This window comes from Mesocricetus auratus, unplaced genomic scaffold (assembly GCF_017639785.1).
Source record: "Mesocricetus auratus isolate SY011 unplaced genomic scaffold, BCM_Maur_2.0 Super-Scaffold_100006, whole genome shotgun sequence".
Lineage (NCBI taxonomy): Eukaryota > Metazoa > Chordata > Mammalia > Rodentia > Cricetidae > Mesocricetus > Mesocricetus auratus.
Genome location: NW_024429190.1, coordinates 16,167,394 through 16,182,992, shown reverse-complemented (window position 1 = coordinate 16,182,992; position 15,599 = coordinate 16,167,394). Strand labels below are relative to the sequence as shown.

The 15,599-nt window shown below is 52.3% G+C and overlaps 1 protein-coding gene across 3 annotated transcripts in view; it reads left to right on the top strand.

Annotated features, from left to right (window-relative positions):
- Positions 1-8,939, top strand: part of Sorcs2 (sortilin related VPS10 domain containing receptor 2) — a 366,206-nt gene extending 357,267 nt beyond the window's left edge. Inside the window, exons 23-28 of one of the 3 annotated variants that reach the window (XM_040746982.1) lie at positions 211-336; positions 1,499-1,598; positions 2,058-2,160; positions 3,161-3,277; positions 4,747-4,850; positions 6,803-8,939. In XM_040746982.1, coding sequence (XP_040602916.1) covers positions 211-336; positions 1,499-1,598; positions 2,058-2,160; positions 3,161-3,277; positions 4,747-4,850; positions 6,803-6,867 — 615 coding nt within the window. In that variant the 3' untranslated portion in view covers positions 6,868-8,939. Of the gene's footprint in view, positions 1-210; positions 337-1,498; positions 1,599-2,057; positions 2,161-3,160; positions 3,278-4,743; positions 4,851-6,802 lie in introns of all 3 variants that reach the window. The other 2 variants (XM_040746983.1, XM_040746984.1) reach the window with 2 other exon arrangements.
- The last annotated feature ends 6,660 nt before the right edge of the window (positions 8,940-15,599 follow it).

Here is a 15,599-nt window from a genome sequence, read left to right as displayed (position 1 = left end):
GGGAAGTAGTGGGTTGGTGCCCTGGGTCAGACGTTCAACAGGAGGGACAGGATTATAGGAACCCATGGGGCTGAGAGGCAGGAGTGTGGAACAGGACAGGCGGCCAGGACATACCTAGGCCAGGAACGGAGGGCAGATGCTGCGGGAAACTTAGCTTGTGGCAACGGATGAGGGACGGAAGAGGATCCAAGTGTCCTGCCTCCCCCACAGGAGACCAGCATCCCCGAGGAGCTGCTGGTGACAGTAGTAAAGCCAGGACTGCCCACCATAGCGGACCTGTACGTGCTCCTTCCCCCTCCCAGGCCCACAAGGAAGAGAAGCCTCACAAGTGACAAGGTATGTCCATGGCCACCTGAGCCCAGGTCCTCCCCGCATGGCTTAAAGGTTTACTTCTTTCTGTAATGCTGTCTGACCTGGGGTATCACCATCTGCCAGCATCCAAGGTTACTGAGATAGGCAGCTTCCAGGGGGAGGAGGCCAGGCCAGCGTGTGGGGACGGTTTCCACTCTGGCATCATTGTCTGGGGCTGTCATGTGATCCCAGCTTCACTGCTAGGGGACCTGGGACACACAGATGAGCACTGTGAGAGACCCTGGGCCTCAAGTTCCAGGGCAAACTGGAAGTCAGCTCAGCGATCCTAGAATATCCTCAATGAAAAGCCTTGACAGGGACACCTTGGGGATTGTTATCAGAGAGGCCCCCGTATGCTGAGTGCCGAGTAGCTTTTGAACCAACTGATTCCATCCTGAAGGCAAAGACGAGTTCACAGGGACAGTGGTAGCCAGCCAGACACTCAGGAGATCATGGGCTGATCACCTCCTGGTGTCGGTGTGCAAGAGTATATTTAGTGTGAGCCTATACTGAGGGTCCAGGGTACAGATGGAAACAAAACCATCTCTCCTCCAAAGACTGGGATTCTGTAGCTGTTACAGCTTCTGGCTCTGCCCAATGGATTTAGCTAAGGTCATAATCTTAGAGACATAGCCACTGGGAAATGAATGTCAGTGAGCACAGCTGGGTTTCCATGCCAGGTCCTGGACAGTGACTGACAGGTGAGGTCTGGGCGAGCTCTGACGTGTGCTGTGAGCATCACCTGATAGCCATGTTACAGGGATCTTGAGCAGGGCTGTGTCCCCTCCAGAACTCCCTAACCCAGCAGCTCCTTCTGACTCCCCTCTTAGGGGGGAGGGTGTCCTGTCTCATCTTTGTGGTCTTCCACTTCCTGGAAGCCTCACTGGCTTGTGGAGACTTCTGGAACACTCCAAGACTTCCACTCACACACGCTGAAACCTGTATCCTCTGTCTGTTCTGTGCTGAAATGAGAGTTTATTGATGGCGGGGATACCTGCACCACCAGTGGCTCCTAGTGAACCCAGGTGGTGGCCTCTCACGCCATGCCCTGATGAGAACACAGAGGCATCAGGCAGCATCCCTTCCCAGCTCCGGGGGACTCCAGTACTCCGGTCCCCAGGACACTCCCATCCTTCCTTGATTACAGAGACTGGCAGCTGTGCAGCAGGTGCTGAACTCTCATAGGATCAGCTTCATCCTTCGAGGAGGGCTCCGTATCCTGGTGGACCTGAGGGATACAGATACAGGTGACAGACCTGTCTTGGGTCTTCTCTGGGGCAGGGTGGGTGTGAGCCCAAGCCAGTGAATGCTGAGAGTGACTGTAGGACTCGTCGGAGTCTTTGTCTAGCTGCCAGCAACCCTTCTGGCTAGGGCATCCCTGGCTAGGTGCACCAACTCCTACACAGTCAGCCCTGGGCCTTACCATCTTGGCATGGTTTGTATGGAATCGGCCACAGCAACCAATCCACTTAAAAGCAGTGCAGAAGAAGGGTGCTGCTCCCCTCTGCAGGAAACCCAGACAAAGTAGGCCCTACTATAGTAGGACTCTGCCAGGAAGAGAGGCCAGTCCACCAAAGCCACATATCATGTCCACTCAGCCACACGGACACACGGACAGGGCCTGCTGGGCAACATGAAGTAGGCTCGTCTAGGCCGGGGCTGGGGACGCAGTTCCACAGCTTCTCCTCTTGCTGATCTTCTTGTAGGTCCTCAGAGGCCAAGTGGCAGTGGTGGCTACTGGGCTGTGGTGGTCCTCTTTGTCATTGGGCTCTTTGCAGTGGGAGCGTTCATCCTCTACAAGTTCAAAAGGTAAGGCCTCCTAGCAACCTTGGCATGTGGCAAGCAACCCATGGCCCCAGAGGTGGTGGCTTCCACAGGCCATCGTGGAAGGTGGCGTGAGTCTGTCCCTGTGCTGGTGACCAGGAGATTCCGTCTCCCTTCTTCTCAGCTTGTGCTCTTCACAGGTTCAGGGCAGCCTTTCCTTCATTCATCCTCCCTGGAGGGTGCACTGCTTGCCCTAAAAATGAGGATGCAAGGAGGCACAGTACCAAGTCCAAGGCTGCTGGGGCAGGATCGGCCTGTTGTGGTTCTGCCTCTTAGCATCCCACACCTTGCCTATGGCTGCCACAGGGGCTACCAGTCACCTGAGGTACCAGAAAATCGTGGGTGGGGTTGGAGGTTGGGAGACCATGTGTCTCCTATACAGGCCTTTAAAGCCCTCTTCCCTCTTTGGCCCATCCTCCCAGTGCACATGGGCTAGCGCCAAGGATGCTGGGAGGCAGCTTATGGCCCTCATCTTCTATGTCAGCATGCTGAGTGGGGCTGATTGCTGGCAGATCTCAACATCCTTTTCATAGACTCCAGTTGGAGGCAGCTCTGGGGTGGTGACCATGGGGCGGTACAAGCCCACTCTACCAACACAACTATAAGGAGCTTGTTGATAAGCAAAACCCCGTGTGAAACCCACCTAGGCTCAGGGCCCCATGCCTGCTATTTGCTACCCTCAAGCAGGGACACCCTTGGAACACTCTGCTATAGGCCAATGTGACAAGACCCTAGCACCCCTGCATCCCAGCACCCTTCATATTACAGGGCAAGGACCTAAGTGGCAGGCAGTCCTTCAGGTAGCCTAGTGTTGAGTGTACATGAAGATCTGGCCAGATGCTGTCCTGCCACAGGCCTGCCTCAATCAGATAAAGCCCCCCCCAGGTCTGTAATGTCATTGTCTATAAAAGGGGGTGCAAAGGAGGAGATGGGGGAGGGAGAATAAGAAGCCAGCTGGACAGTCTTCCTTCTTGCCCGGCTCCAGGATGGTGGCATATGAGCCCTGGGTGAAGGGGCAGGTGGCAGGACAAAGCCCTGGACCTGGCCGTGATGCCCATGGCCAAGCAGAGGGCTGCTTCTGGATGTCTGTGTGGATGTCAGTGTGAGTCTCCGTGCTCCTCTAGGCTTGGCCCCATCCCGTGTGGGACATGCAGGGTTGTGGGTGGTCAGTTACAGGGTAACATGCTTGCCTGCGGTAGATGAGGCTCGTAGCTGGAACAGAACTCTGGTCCCTGTGGGTGATTGTCAGCCCCACCCTCCAGACTTCACAAGTGTCCAGTGGTGCTTCTACAAATTGCTCCGAGAGTGCTGCATGTGGTGCAGGTGGCCCAAAGACAGGGCACTCCTTGCCACATGCCAAGAGCGGGAGGGGCCAGATGTGTCCAGAGGAGACTGGTCCAACATCCTCAGGGCAAGGCCGTCTTTCTGGACCAGCTCAAGCTTTGAGTTTGGAAGGGAGGGATATGTTGCCATAGAAACAGAGATCTCAGTAAGGGGCCAAATGCACCTTCCCAGAAGCTCCAGGCTGCTCCGGCAGGGAAAGGGAGAGGAAGGCAGAGAATTCTGAGCAGTCAGGAGAGAAACTGCAGAGTGACCCCCATCCAGTTCATTTGTCCTTTTGTCCATGTGGGCTTTAAGTCCTGCCCAGGCTGTGGCAGCTGGGGGCTGGCTGTGTTCTGACTGACAGTGTCCTCAGCACTGGGGAGCTAGGTAACAAGCCATTCAATGTTCCCGAGTCTCACAGCCACCAAAAGTCTGTTTCTGCCTGATACCGAGCCCCTTGCCGGGCCAGCAGGACTGCTGCTGCTTACCCAGGCGTCTATAACGAAGGAAGGGCTACCTCCAGCATCTAAGTCCGTCATCTAGACATCCCTTCCCTAAAGGGATGTGACCCATGCATCCTCTGGACACAGTTACCCTTTCCTACTCAAGGGACCGAGAGCTCCTACCTCCACACGCCTCCACGGGCTCTCACCACCCCACTCCCTAGGCCTCAGACTCCTTGTCTCTGAATGGGTTAGGTTGGAGTTAGTGAGGCTATTCTCAACACAGCGGGCCTTGCCTGTGTCTCTGGGCCCAAGTCCTAGTGAGGCAGAGTGTGCTCTGTCACCCTCTCTCCTTCCTCTGGGGCCTGGGCTAGAAAGGAAGTGGACAGCAGAGTCACAGGAAGTCTGGATGGACAGAGGTCAACAAGCGCCCCCTCAGAACTGGGTCAGCACTGTGTATGTGTGTGAGACTGTGTGTGTGTGTGCGTGCGTGCGTGCGTGCGTGCGTGCGTGCGTGTGTGTGTGTGTGTGTGTGTGTGTGTGTGTGTGTGTGTGTGTGTGTTACTGTCCTGGCTATGAGGACATAGGAGACAAAGAGGACAGAGCTTCAGCAGTTACACTATGCTTGGATAAAGAAAAGGTAGGTGACTGTATGCGCTAGCCGTGGACAGCAGAACTGGGTGAAGGGAGCTTACTGGAGGGGCTCCCCAGGGACAGTCTTGGGCAGCACTGTCTACACCATGCCCCCACAAGGGCCTTGGGGCCAAGTGCTCATTCAAAGCTGAGCTCTACCTCTGACCAGCAGGAAACGCCCAGGCAGGACGGTGTACGCCCAGATGCACAACGAGAAGGAGCAGGAGATGACAAGCCCCGTGAGCCACAGTGAAGATGCCCAGAGCGCCATGCAGGGTAGGAGCTGGGTGACCCTGCCTGCCCCTACCACAGAGGGGCCCATCAGAGCCCAGGGGACACGGGCCAGGCCAGCTCTGTTAGAGAGTGTCTTTGGGCCCTGAGTCCTGACACAGAAAAGATAGAGCCCAGGAGCCATACAGGGTGAAGCCAGAGGCTGTCTGAGGGCACTCTCCTGGTAGTGGGTGGTCAGCTTGAACAACCCTCATAGAGGCAGGGAGCTCCCTCACAGGAGCCTGAAGCTGCCCTCCTCCCTCAGACTCCCATTAGCTGTTTACTTAAAATGCAGAGTTCAAAAGCATGTATGTGTGGACCCTCAGGACAGGGCTTCACTGTTTACACAGGATTTTCACCAAGGTGAATTCCTTCCTGTCATGCCCACAAGGAGAGGGTCAGGCCTATCACCTTGGCTCTGGCACCACTCTCCATCTCCAGCAATGCCCTTATGTCATTTTCTCCATTATGTAGCTCCTTAGATGGAACCGTGTCCAGGCCTAACCAGAGCCCTGCTGCCCTGAACCTCTGTCCCACACAGGCCCTACCCACGCCCTATTCATCCTCAGTGGCACTGAGCATTCTGCTGGGGTGTCTAGGCAGAGTGTGTCACACAGCAAGGCTTTGTCAAAGTTACCTGTCACAGGCATTCACCTTAAAGGCCACACGTATCCCAGTCTGTTGGTTCTCAGGGTCATGATGGCCCTTACCTTGAGAATTAGTGACCCTGCAAGGTCTTTAGTCACCCTGGGTGGCATGTCTAGCTGTTGATGGCTGACCTTGGATCCCAGCAAGGTCAGTCTGGCCCCATGCTGCATCCTCCAGGCCTTCTCAGTGCTAGGGCAGCTTCCTCCACCCTCGCCCCCACCCACACCCCACCCCACCCTGCCCCGCCCCTTCCAGCCACTTCCCACATCGACCAGTCCAGGAGTATTGATCAGAAGACAGATTCACAGCCTCTGGGACTGTAACCCATCAGTGACTTACTAAGTGTCCCATCATCTGACCCTAGGAGCAGCTGGTGTTGCAGTGTTTGCAGATGGGTAGCTAGAACTCAGCCTTTGGATCGATCACATGACAAGAGGGAGCTGGAGGGAGATAGTCTTGTTTAGCCTTATGCTTTGCAGTCCTAAACACTGCCCAGATAGCCGTGCTCTACTGTCATGCAAGGAAATCATAGCCTAGGCTAGGAAGATATGGGGTCTCGGGAAGATGGTAGTCCTTTATCCCACAGCTACATGCTGCATGTGAATTCCTAGTAATAGTACCAGGACACTGTTAACGGGGACCTTGGCATGGACTAGGCACTGCCTATGACAGTTCTTCTCCCTGGTACCCTGGCAACTGATGTCACAGATTAACTAGGGCCATGAGGTGGGAGGCCCTAATGGAGAGTCACATGGATATTCAAGTAGTCCCAGATGCGGCCCCCACAGCCTGGGTAGCACCGGCCCCTCCTACCGGTGCCTTCTGTTTTGCACAGACGACGAGAGAAGGAGATAGCTTCTATGGAGAGCATCCCCTGGTCTCATAATGCAGCCCACATGGGGACATCCGTCAACCCGTCTTTGACCCTTACTGTGTTCCCTCTCTCCCCCTGTGGTCCCCTCTCCCTCCCTGCCTCCTGGTCCATACCTCACACCACAGTGCTTTTTGCCAAGAGTGGGCACAGCCTCAGCCCTTCCTGTGCCCCCTTGCTGCCGATGCCAGGGGTAAGCCCTCACGCAGGTCAGCGGGTACCTCACTGCACAGTCCTCTGGACCACTGCTTGTAGTGGCACTTCCCTCCTGTCACCACCTAGGACACTGGAGACCCCACCCCCCCACCCTGCACCAGGCACAGGGAATGTCACAGTGCCCGCTGCATGTTGGCCCTACATGCTGCTGAGGTCCCTTGTGTTCGTGTTTGGTTTGTTTCCTGCCATCCCCACTAATGGGCTACTTCCTTTTGTCCCCTAGGCAACCACTCAGGTGTGGTCCTGAGCATCAACTCACGTGAGATGCACAGCTACCTGGTGGGCTGATGGCACCAGCTGGCCAGGACACTCTCTTCCTGCTTCCTCCACAGAGGGTGCAGGACCACAAGAGCAGCTGGAATGATGCCCCCTGAGACCCGTGGAAAGGCCATCTCCTCTAGCTGTCCCCGCCCAGAGGACAGACATCTCTCCCTGTCAGCCCCAGCTGGCCCATGGGATCCTGGGGCAGCCAACTCATGACCTGGACACAGGTCTGTGGTACCACACAAAGTCCCAACCTTTGACTCTGAGGCATCACAGTCCTTAGACCTGAACATGCTGCCTTGGCTGCTCCAACTTGCAAACGCAGCTCAGGCCTGGCTTCTCCTGCCTGGAGTTGAATCTGGGGTGAACCTGCAGCCACCCCCAGCACCAGATCCATAGATCTATCAGCTTTGGCCCCACATTCTCTGTCCCTGCAGAGGACCCCAGAGCCAGGAAGTCTATGGGCCACACCTCCTCAGAACCACCCTCCAGATAGTCACTGGCTCCACTACAGTGTAAATTCCTGCCTAAGTAGAGCTATTTGAGTTTGGGGGCTCTTTCCTTTACTTTCTGTTTTCAAGGCCAGGCAATAGAAGCCATCTGAATCCTGTCAGAATCACACTCTCAGAACCCCCTTTTCAGGATGCCCAGGGTTGGGCTTAGAGGGGCAAAGATCCTCTGGTTTTCCCTCAGGGCTATGGGGTGGGGGACAAGAAAGGAAGGGACCCCTACATGCAGTTCCTGCTCAAGCAATAGGAGGCGCCCTTCCACTGATCCTAGGTTGATGACTCTGGCTTTTGGCCAGGTCTGGGCTCTAGAAGAGTCCACAGGCCCTAGAAAGGCACATTAGCTGCAAACACCAGGCTTTGATGCCTTACGGTTTGAGAGACCCATGTAGAACCAACCAGAAGAGGTGTAGGAAGGCAGCGTCTCCCAGCAAAATGAAGTAGACTGGTGACCTTTTCAGGGTCATAGAAAGAAGGCAGCAGAGGTAGCTCCAGGGTCAGCCCCTGCTTCTCCCACGCAGGGTGCCTGCTGCCTGCTCCCACTGCTGAGTCAGGGGCCCAGCACAGGTCGACGCTGTGAGCTGCTACAATTCACCTTTTGCCTTGAAACTGAAGTCAGTGCCCCCTTCCCTTCCCTCCTCTTCCCTCCTCCCACCTCCAGGTTCTTGCTGCCCCACCAGAGCCCAGGCTGGGCTCGGCCCACACATCAGCACTCACCAGCTCTCCCTGGGGAAGACATGTGACCTATGTAAGAGGAGAGGTCTAGGCAGACCCTCACATAGGACAGCTCCAGCTCTGTCTGTTGGGGGATGGGCAGGGTGTCCAGACGTTCATGTCACAGACAGGACAGCATAGAACAAGGCAACTGTGGGGCACACAGATGATCTGTGGGAGTCTCCCAACTGTACCCCAGCATCTCTCATATTCTGGGGGTTAGGGGTTCCTCCAGAGGCGACTTGCACTGTCCTCCTTGTGAGGGGCTACAAATGGGAACCTAGTACCAGTAAAGGCAGTGACACTTTAAGAGTTTTGCCCCACATACCTTCGTGCTGTCTCAAAAGAAACCTAATCAGAGACCTTTCCCCCATACATGTCCCCACATCCCTGCTTCCCAGTGTCACCCACCACACAGTCCCAGGTCCAAGGCCAGCACAGAATTCCCGGATGCAGCCCTCCACTTTAGCTCACCAGTGCCTGGAGTACCAACTGGAGGTCTTTACCTGTTGTGAGTACTCTGTGTCACTTGCAAGGACACTTGGGTAGGCTTTCCCTAGCTATTTGGATTTCATGTTACTGTTTCTATTAAGAACATTTGGAGCGTGTAGGCCCAAGAGCCTCCCCGGTTTTCATCTCCATGACTGCAGACCGCTATGCAGGCACAGGGTTCCCCTGCTTATCAGCTGAGGTGCCATACATTGCACAGCCAGGGGCAAAAGCACCGACAGGCAGCCCAGATGCTACCAGCTCAGGGGCTCACGCCACTCTCCACTGGGTCCTGTGCATACCTGTCATGTGGGCATAGCAGAGGTGGTGAATTCTTTGTTTTCCCTTTCTAAAAAGTACCAATAAATCATTTGTGATGCTTTTAAATCAGCAGGGTCTGCGTCTGCCTGAGTGTGAAGATTTGCCTTATGCGTGCACGTGCCTCCCACCACACACATCACCGCCTCACGCACCGTATCGCGCACACACGGCCGCACACCACAGCACTCCAAACAAACCTGGTCCACACTTACCTTAGAATGAGGGCCTGCTTTGTGCCTGTGTGCACATACTTCACACCACACCACATGCCACGCACCAGGGATAACTCGATTGATTTAATCAGGGAAGACAGGAGAGCACGCTGTGGAGAGGGAAGGTATCCCCTTGGGGTGGGGGGAAGGGGCCTAAGGCTGGCAGTCTCTAACAGACGCTGACTTGGGTTGTATAGGGTCTTGGGCGGTCCGCTCTCCTCTATTGGTCTTGTTCAGAAACCCACCTCCAATGCCTTCCCGTCGTTTCCTCTCACAGTGACTTCTGGGGACAAGAAACTGCCGTCCCAGACCTGTTTTTGTTTTAGTAGTTTGCTTATGTCCCTCTGGCTCTGCTTCATGCCCTGCCTCTCAGAAATGCACACCAAATGCGGTCATGGTAGGGGGAGGGACGATGGCCGCTCTAAGTGGTTCGTGCTGAGGGGAGGCAGTGCCTAGGGAGGTTTCTGTCTAAGAGAGAGATTCCAAGATTCCATGGCCTCCCTGAACAAGAGAACAAGTGACCAACTCCCTACACATATGCCTCAAAGTCGCCTGAGACCTAGCCAACCTTGGACGGGAGTGGGGATATTCTCCCTTTTAATGCCTCCAACCACAGCATACCATAGATAGGCTCCAAGGATGGTTGCTGAACACCTACATCAGTTACACCAGTCTGGAACCGTGAAATATTTGGATAAAACTTGGGCAAAAACCAGACATTTAAACTTGAATTAGATGTGTGTTTTTGGTTTTAAGCTAGTTGTTGTAATTGTTACAGAAAGTAGCCCGATAACTCGATTGATTCAATCAGAAGTTCGACATCAATGTTCTGAAGTTTGACCTTTTGCAAACCTGTATAATGTTCTCAGACCTTCATAACCTGCTTCCTTTCCAGATTTCTTTCCTACTCTGGAAAGACACCCAGCCACATTACGGGAAGCAAGGTCATTAACAAACCAGCACTCAACAAAGCCAGTCTGTGACAATCTTTTGCAAGTTGGCACAGGTGATGCCATGGCAGTTATTTGGCTTAGAAGATAGTGCTGTATAACATCTCCTTAATAAAAGAGAGTAGAATCCAAACTGCATAGGTAATAAATATTACTTGTATACATACTGTTAAACTATGGGTGTCTTAGTTAGGGTTGGTATTTGTATAAAGAGACACAAGGACAACAATATCTCTTATAAAGGAAAGTATTTAGTGAGGGTGGCTCACTTAAACTCAGAGGTTTAGTACATTATTGTGGCAGGAAGCATGGCAGCATACAGGCAGACATGGTACTGGAGAAGGAGCAGAGAGTTCTTACATCTTCACCCACAGGCAACAGGAAGTGGTCTGAGACACTGGGCATGGCTTAAGCATATATGAGACCTCAAAGTCTGCCTCCACAGTGACACACTTCCTCTAACAAGGCCACACATACTCCAAAAAAGCTTCTCCTCCTAATAGTGCCACTCCCTCCAAGTTTATGGGGACAATTACATTCAAACTACCACAATGGGGCTTGGTAAGTTCCCAGTAAGCCTTATAGAAAACACTAGACAGTCTTCATACAGTACACAGAATGACCTACCATAACCATGCTTCTGGTTTTGAAGGCTGTAAGTAGTAGATACAGATAGAGTTTTATATCATATATTACAGAAGTCACAATGTCCTCTCTCTTCTGGTTTTGAAGGCTGTAAGTAGTAGACACAGATAGAGTTTTATATCATATATTACAGAAGTCACAATGTCCTCTCTCTTCTGGTTTTGAAGGCTGTAAGTAGTAGACACAGATAGAGTTTTATATCATATATTACAGAAGTCACAATGTCCTCTCTCTTCTGGTTTTGAAGGCTGTAAGTAGTAGACACAGATAGAGTTTTATATCATATATTACAGAAGTCACAATGTCCTCTCTCTTCTGGTTTTGAAGGCTATAAGTAGTAGATACAGATAGAGTTTTATATCATATATTACAGAAGTCACAATGTCCTCTCTCTTCTGGTTTTGAAGGCTATAAGTAGTAGATACAGATAGAGTTTTATATCATATATTACAGAAGTCACAATGTCCTCTCTCTTCGGTTGTTTGTGGCTCTCTTTTATCCCTGTCACAGAGTTGGAGGGTCATCTGACCCAGAAAAGGTGGTTTGGGGGAATACTGAGGTAAAACACGCTTGGAGCTGATGGGAAACCCAGGCTCCATCTCCACAGCCAGTTTTTGATGAGTTCAAAGAGTACTGGCCAGGTAATATAAACACAAGAGGCATTTGTTCCTCTATAAAACTGAACCTAGTGGTTTACACTGATGAGAGACTCACTGCTGAATCTAGTGACAACTGTTTGGATCCAACACGTGTCTTCCTTATAAAGAGTACAGACCTGCCCAGGTGAGTTTCATCCACTGGGTCATTCACTGAGAACAGGGACTGACAAGCTCTTCTCTAGGCTCTCAAGTTTAGACCTAAAGTATTTGAATTGTATAAGCTCGTGGATTGGTGACAGTGAGCACTGACAGATGTCGGCTAGTTCCAGAATTTGACTTAAGTCCCTGGCTAGACTTGGGGTGCTCAACCGCTTGGTGACCCTCTTTTATCTTCAGGATCCACTAGCAAGAAGGCTCCATGAATATAGATGGGTACAAATTCCCCCACCATGTCCTGCAAGGGAAACATCTCAGGGGATGCTGGAGCCATGCCCCTTGACAAAATAAAATTGGGTTTACTTGCCTGAGTGCCTAGGAATCTAAATCCACCCAGGGTTTGAGAAGGTAGCCAAGGGGTAACTGTGGAGGAATTTTGAAACAACTTGTCCCATCTGCAATGAGATGGAAGAGGGAGAAGTTTTGGGTATTAAAGGTGTGCACCACCATGCTGGGCAGCAGGTGTTCTTTTCTTAAGGCCAGTGGAATAAAGAGTTCCTAGGGCTCTCTGCTGCTGTTGACCCATCTGTAGACAAAAGACGATATATTGGAACCTCTCCCAGATCTTCTTCATCTTCCGCTCCACAGAGTCCTTTGGAGATTTTACCAACATGGACTTAGGTCCCTATATTCTCTCCTGTCTTATTAAAGACCATGAAAGTAGGCGAATCTGTTCAGATGAGTGTCCTCAGGGATGTGCCTCTTTAGCAGTCTGTGAACCCTAATGGTATACCACTCTCCTCTTGCTTGTATAGGATCCATCATTCAAAAATGTTTTTAGTAGTGTTTGACCTGTTTTCTCAAATGTATAATCCATAAGCAAGCATCATATGTACTCAGAGTGAACAACTTGCCTGTAAGCTAGAGACCATAGAATGCTCTTTTTTTCTCTGAGTCTGTTTGTATCATAGCAACTGGGTAGTGAAAACATAAGCAGGTATCCAGGGCACAACAGGGCAGAAACCAAAGCACAGAGGAGAGAATAGAGACAGACTTGGGGATGCTGGGCACTCAGAGCGGAATCAAGACCAAGAGGAGTCCTCATCTCCAGCTACCATACCAAATACCACACATCAAAATACAGCACATACAGCACAACACACACACTGCAACATGCTCACACCATACCACACCACGCACACACCACACATCAAAATACAACACACACATACTGCAACATTCACACCATTCCATACATTCCATAGCGTACAACCCACACAAACACAACACACACCATACACACCACAAGACGCATACCACTATATACACAACACCACTCATACCACACTAAACACACTACACTACAATATACACACCATACAACAACACACACACACACAACCACAAACACCTCTGACCCTGTGGCCCCGGGGCAATGTGTGCCCCCAGTGGATACTTGAGTAGAAATAAGACAGATGTGGGCTGGGCAGACGTTCATGTGCACATTGCCTCTCTGTCACATTTACTGGGTCACAGATGTTCTTTTCTGAAGAGTGCAGGAGGGTTTTCCAGATCAAAGTCTTTAAAATGCCCTCCAATTTTAGGCACCTCTGATCTTGAATTACCCCTCTGCGTAGGTGCCAAACTAGAGCAGGGCCAGGATGACAGTGAGACCAAAACCCTGGCCATGAAGGTGACCCCAGACTGAGGGAGTGTACTGGCATGTTTTGTGTGTCAACTTGACACAAGCTAGAGCCATCAGAGACAAAGGAGCCTCAGTTGAGGAAATGCCTCTATGAGATCCAACTGTAAGGCACTTTCTCAATTAGGGATCAATGTGGGAGGGCCCAGGCCATGGGGGCTGGTACCATCCCTGAGTTGCTGGTCATGGGTTCTATGAGAAAGCAGGCTGAGGAAGCCATGGGGAGCAAGTCAGTAAGCAGCACCCCTCCATGACCTCTGTAGCTCCTGCCTCCAGGATCCTGCCCTGCTTTGAGTGTCTGTCCTGACTTCCTTCAGCGATGAATGGCACTGTGGAAGTATAGGCCAAATAAATCCTTTATTCCCCAACTTACGTTTTGGTAATGGTGTTTCATCACAGCAATAGAAACTCTAACAAAGACAGGGAATGAGAAGGTAACCTCAAGGAGGCTGATGACAACCCAGTTTAGGGACAGGAGCTGGGTTCCCACGGAGAAGCTGTGTTTGCATTTGTGCTTGATGGGAGCTGAAGGCTGAGCACCTAGGGAGGTGTACAAAGCAGAGAGGCTTGTTTGCAGTGTGGGAGCTGGAGAAGGAAGACAGGGTGCTTTAGAGATGGCAGATTCACGCCACGTTCTCTCCCTGCCGTGGCTCCTGGGCTACATATTGATAAGGTCCTTCCCTGAAGGTGTGCTGCAGTGTTCGGGTATGTCCCTTGGGAAACACCGATCCCCAGGAAGCAATACTGTGGCAAGATGCTCCACTGCCCCCTCATTCCCCACAGTCTTCTGAGGTGCACTCTGGGTGTACGTGGGTACCAGCTCCCAGGAGAGGCAGCCACATGTGGACAAAGTGGGACCTTGTCTGTTGTCGAGTCACGTCGCCTCAAGCATCACTGAATGCTGGTGGCCTCCAGTTTGGTGTCGAAACCATTTAGGTAACGGAAAGACATTCAGAAACTCAGTGTCGTGGACAGACTGTATGGGGTGAAGCCTCTCCTTGACTCTTGGCCAGCCACTGATGAGCCGGGCAAGTTTGCACAGTCAGTAACACAGGCTGAGCTCAAGGGCTGCCGGCTTTGTTCCAGCACATGAGTTGACAAGCAGGGCCAGCAGGGACTGTCGGCAAGGGAAGGGGTGCAAGACCATCTTCAGGCTTGTCAGATACCCAAGAAGTGCCTGGTCTTGGTCCCAGAGCCATCGTTTCTACAGCTCATGCTGTGAAGCCTCCAGAAGAGGGTTAGTGCCCAATCTAGGGATGTGACTTGTGGGCACGCTTATGGAAACTTCTCAGGAGGCGGGCAATACCAGTACATGCCTCCAAAGTGACAAGGCAGGCACAAAGGTCCTTATTCCAAAGTGAGAGAACAGTGTCTCTAGACACCTGGGTCATAGTGCCTGCCATCGCAGTTAACAGCCACCAGGGCAGGACAAAGTCAGGGAGAAACAGGCTGTGGTGACAGTGTTCAGACCATTGGACAGTATAGTCCAGTCTGAGAGTAGGGGCCTGTTGCTTGTCTTTCTGTCACCATCATTTCTCCTGGGTACCAGAGATGAAGATATTATTGCAGGTGACCACCTCCCAGTAGCACACCCCTTCACCACTCAGCCTCCCAAAGGCCCCCAGCTCCCTCACAGTCATCCTTGTCCAGGCCCTCACACCTCTAACCAAGGTGTCCAGGGTTCAGGTACCACAGAGCCTCCTGCTCTAATTGTGCTCTCAGGTCTTGGCTGGAAGCACCAGCAGTGAGTGCCTGGTGACTTACAGAAGGACAGGGTTCACATGGAAAGGAGATTCTGTGTGGGGATGTCTGTAGTCACTCAGCAGGGAGTACATGGATGCTTGGCCCAGCAAACCTCCTTCCACTAGAGCTGTGAGAGGCATCCATGGTTCCTCTGCCTCATACCAGGATGACCAACCATGGAGGTACCTCAGGGTGCAGGAATAACAGTCAAGCAAGGTTATGTTCATTGGAACTCCGTGGTAACGTTCCCTTGTCACAGTATGGATGAGACTGTTTGTCACAGGCATCCCAGGCCTAGCGTGCCCAGACCCAGGATGCCACAGCACTTGGCCCAGTCCAGGAATTGCTGGCTCACCACTGGGCTGACAGCGGCATTGGCAACCTTCAGCTGACATCACTACGGCCCACATGCTCATCTCCACTAATGACCTACCTAGATCTTGTCTCAAAAGGCACTAAGTATTGAGCTGTGCCTGCCAGCAGGGCAGTGATGGGGCAATGGCAGCCCAGCCACAAGGACAGCTTCAGTCTTGGTTGTGCATCAATTCCAGCACAAGGCCCCTCCCACAGCCCCACGGGCCATTCTGGCAGTTGCCCTGAAGCAGATGTGCAAACCACTCCACAATTGAGGGAGAGCCTGAGTTGCAGTGCCGGCCACATCTGGGATTGCTCAGACCACCAATGAGCACAGCAGGTGCCTGTCTGGCATGGTCACACAG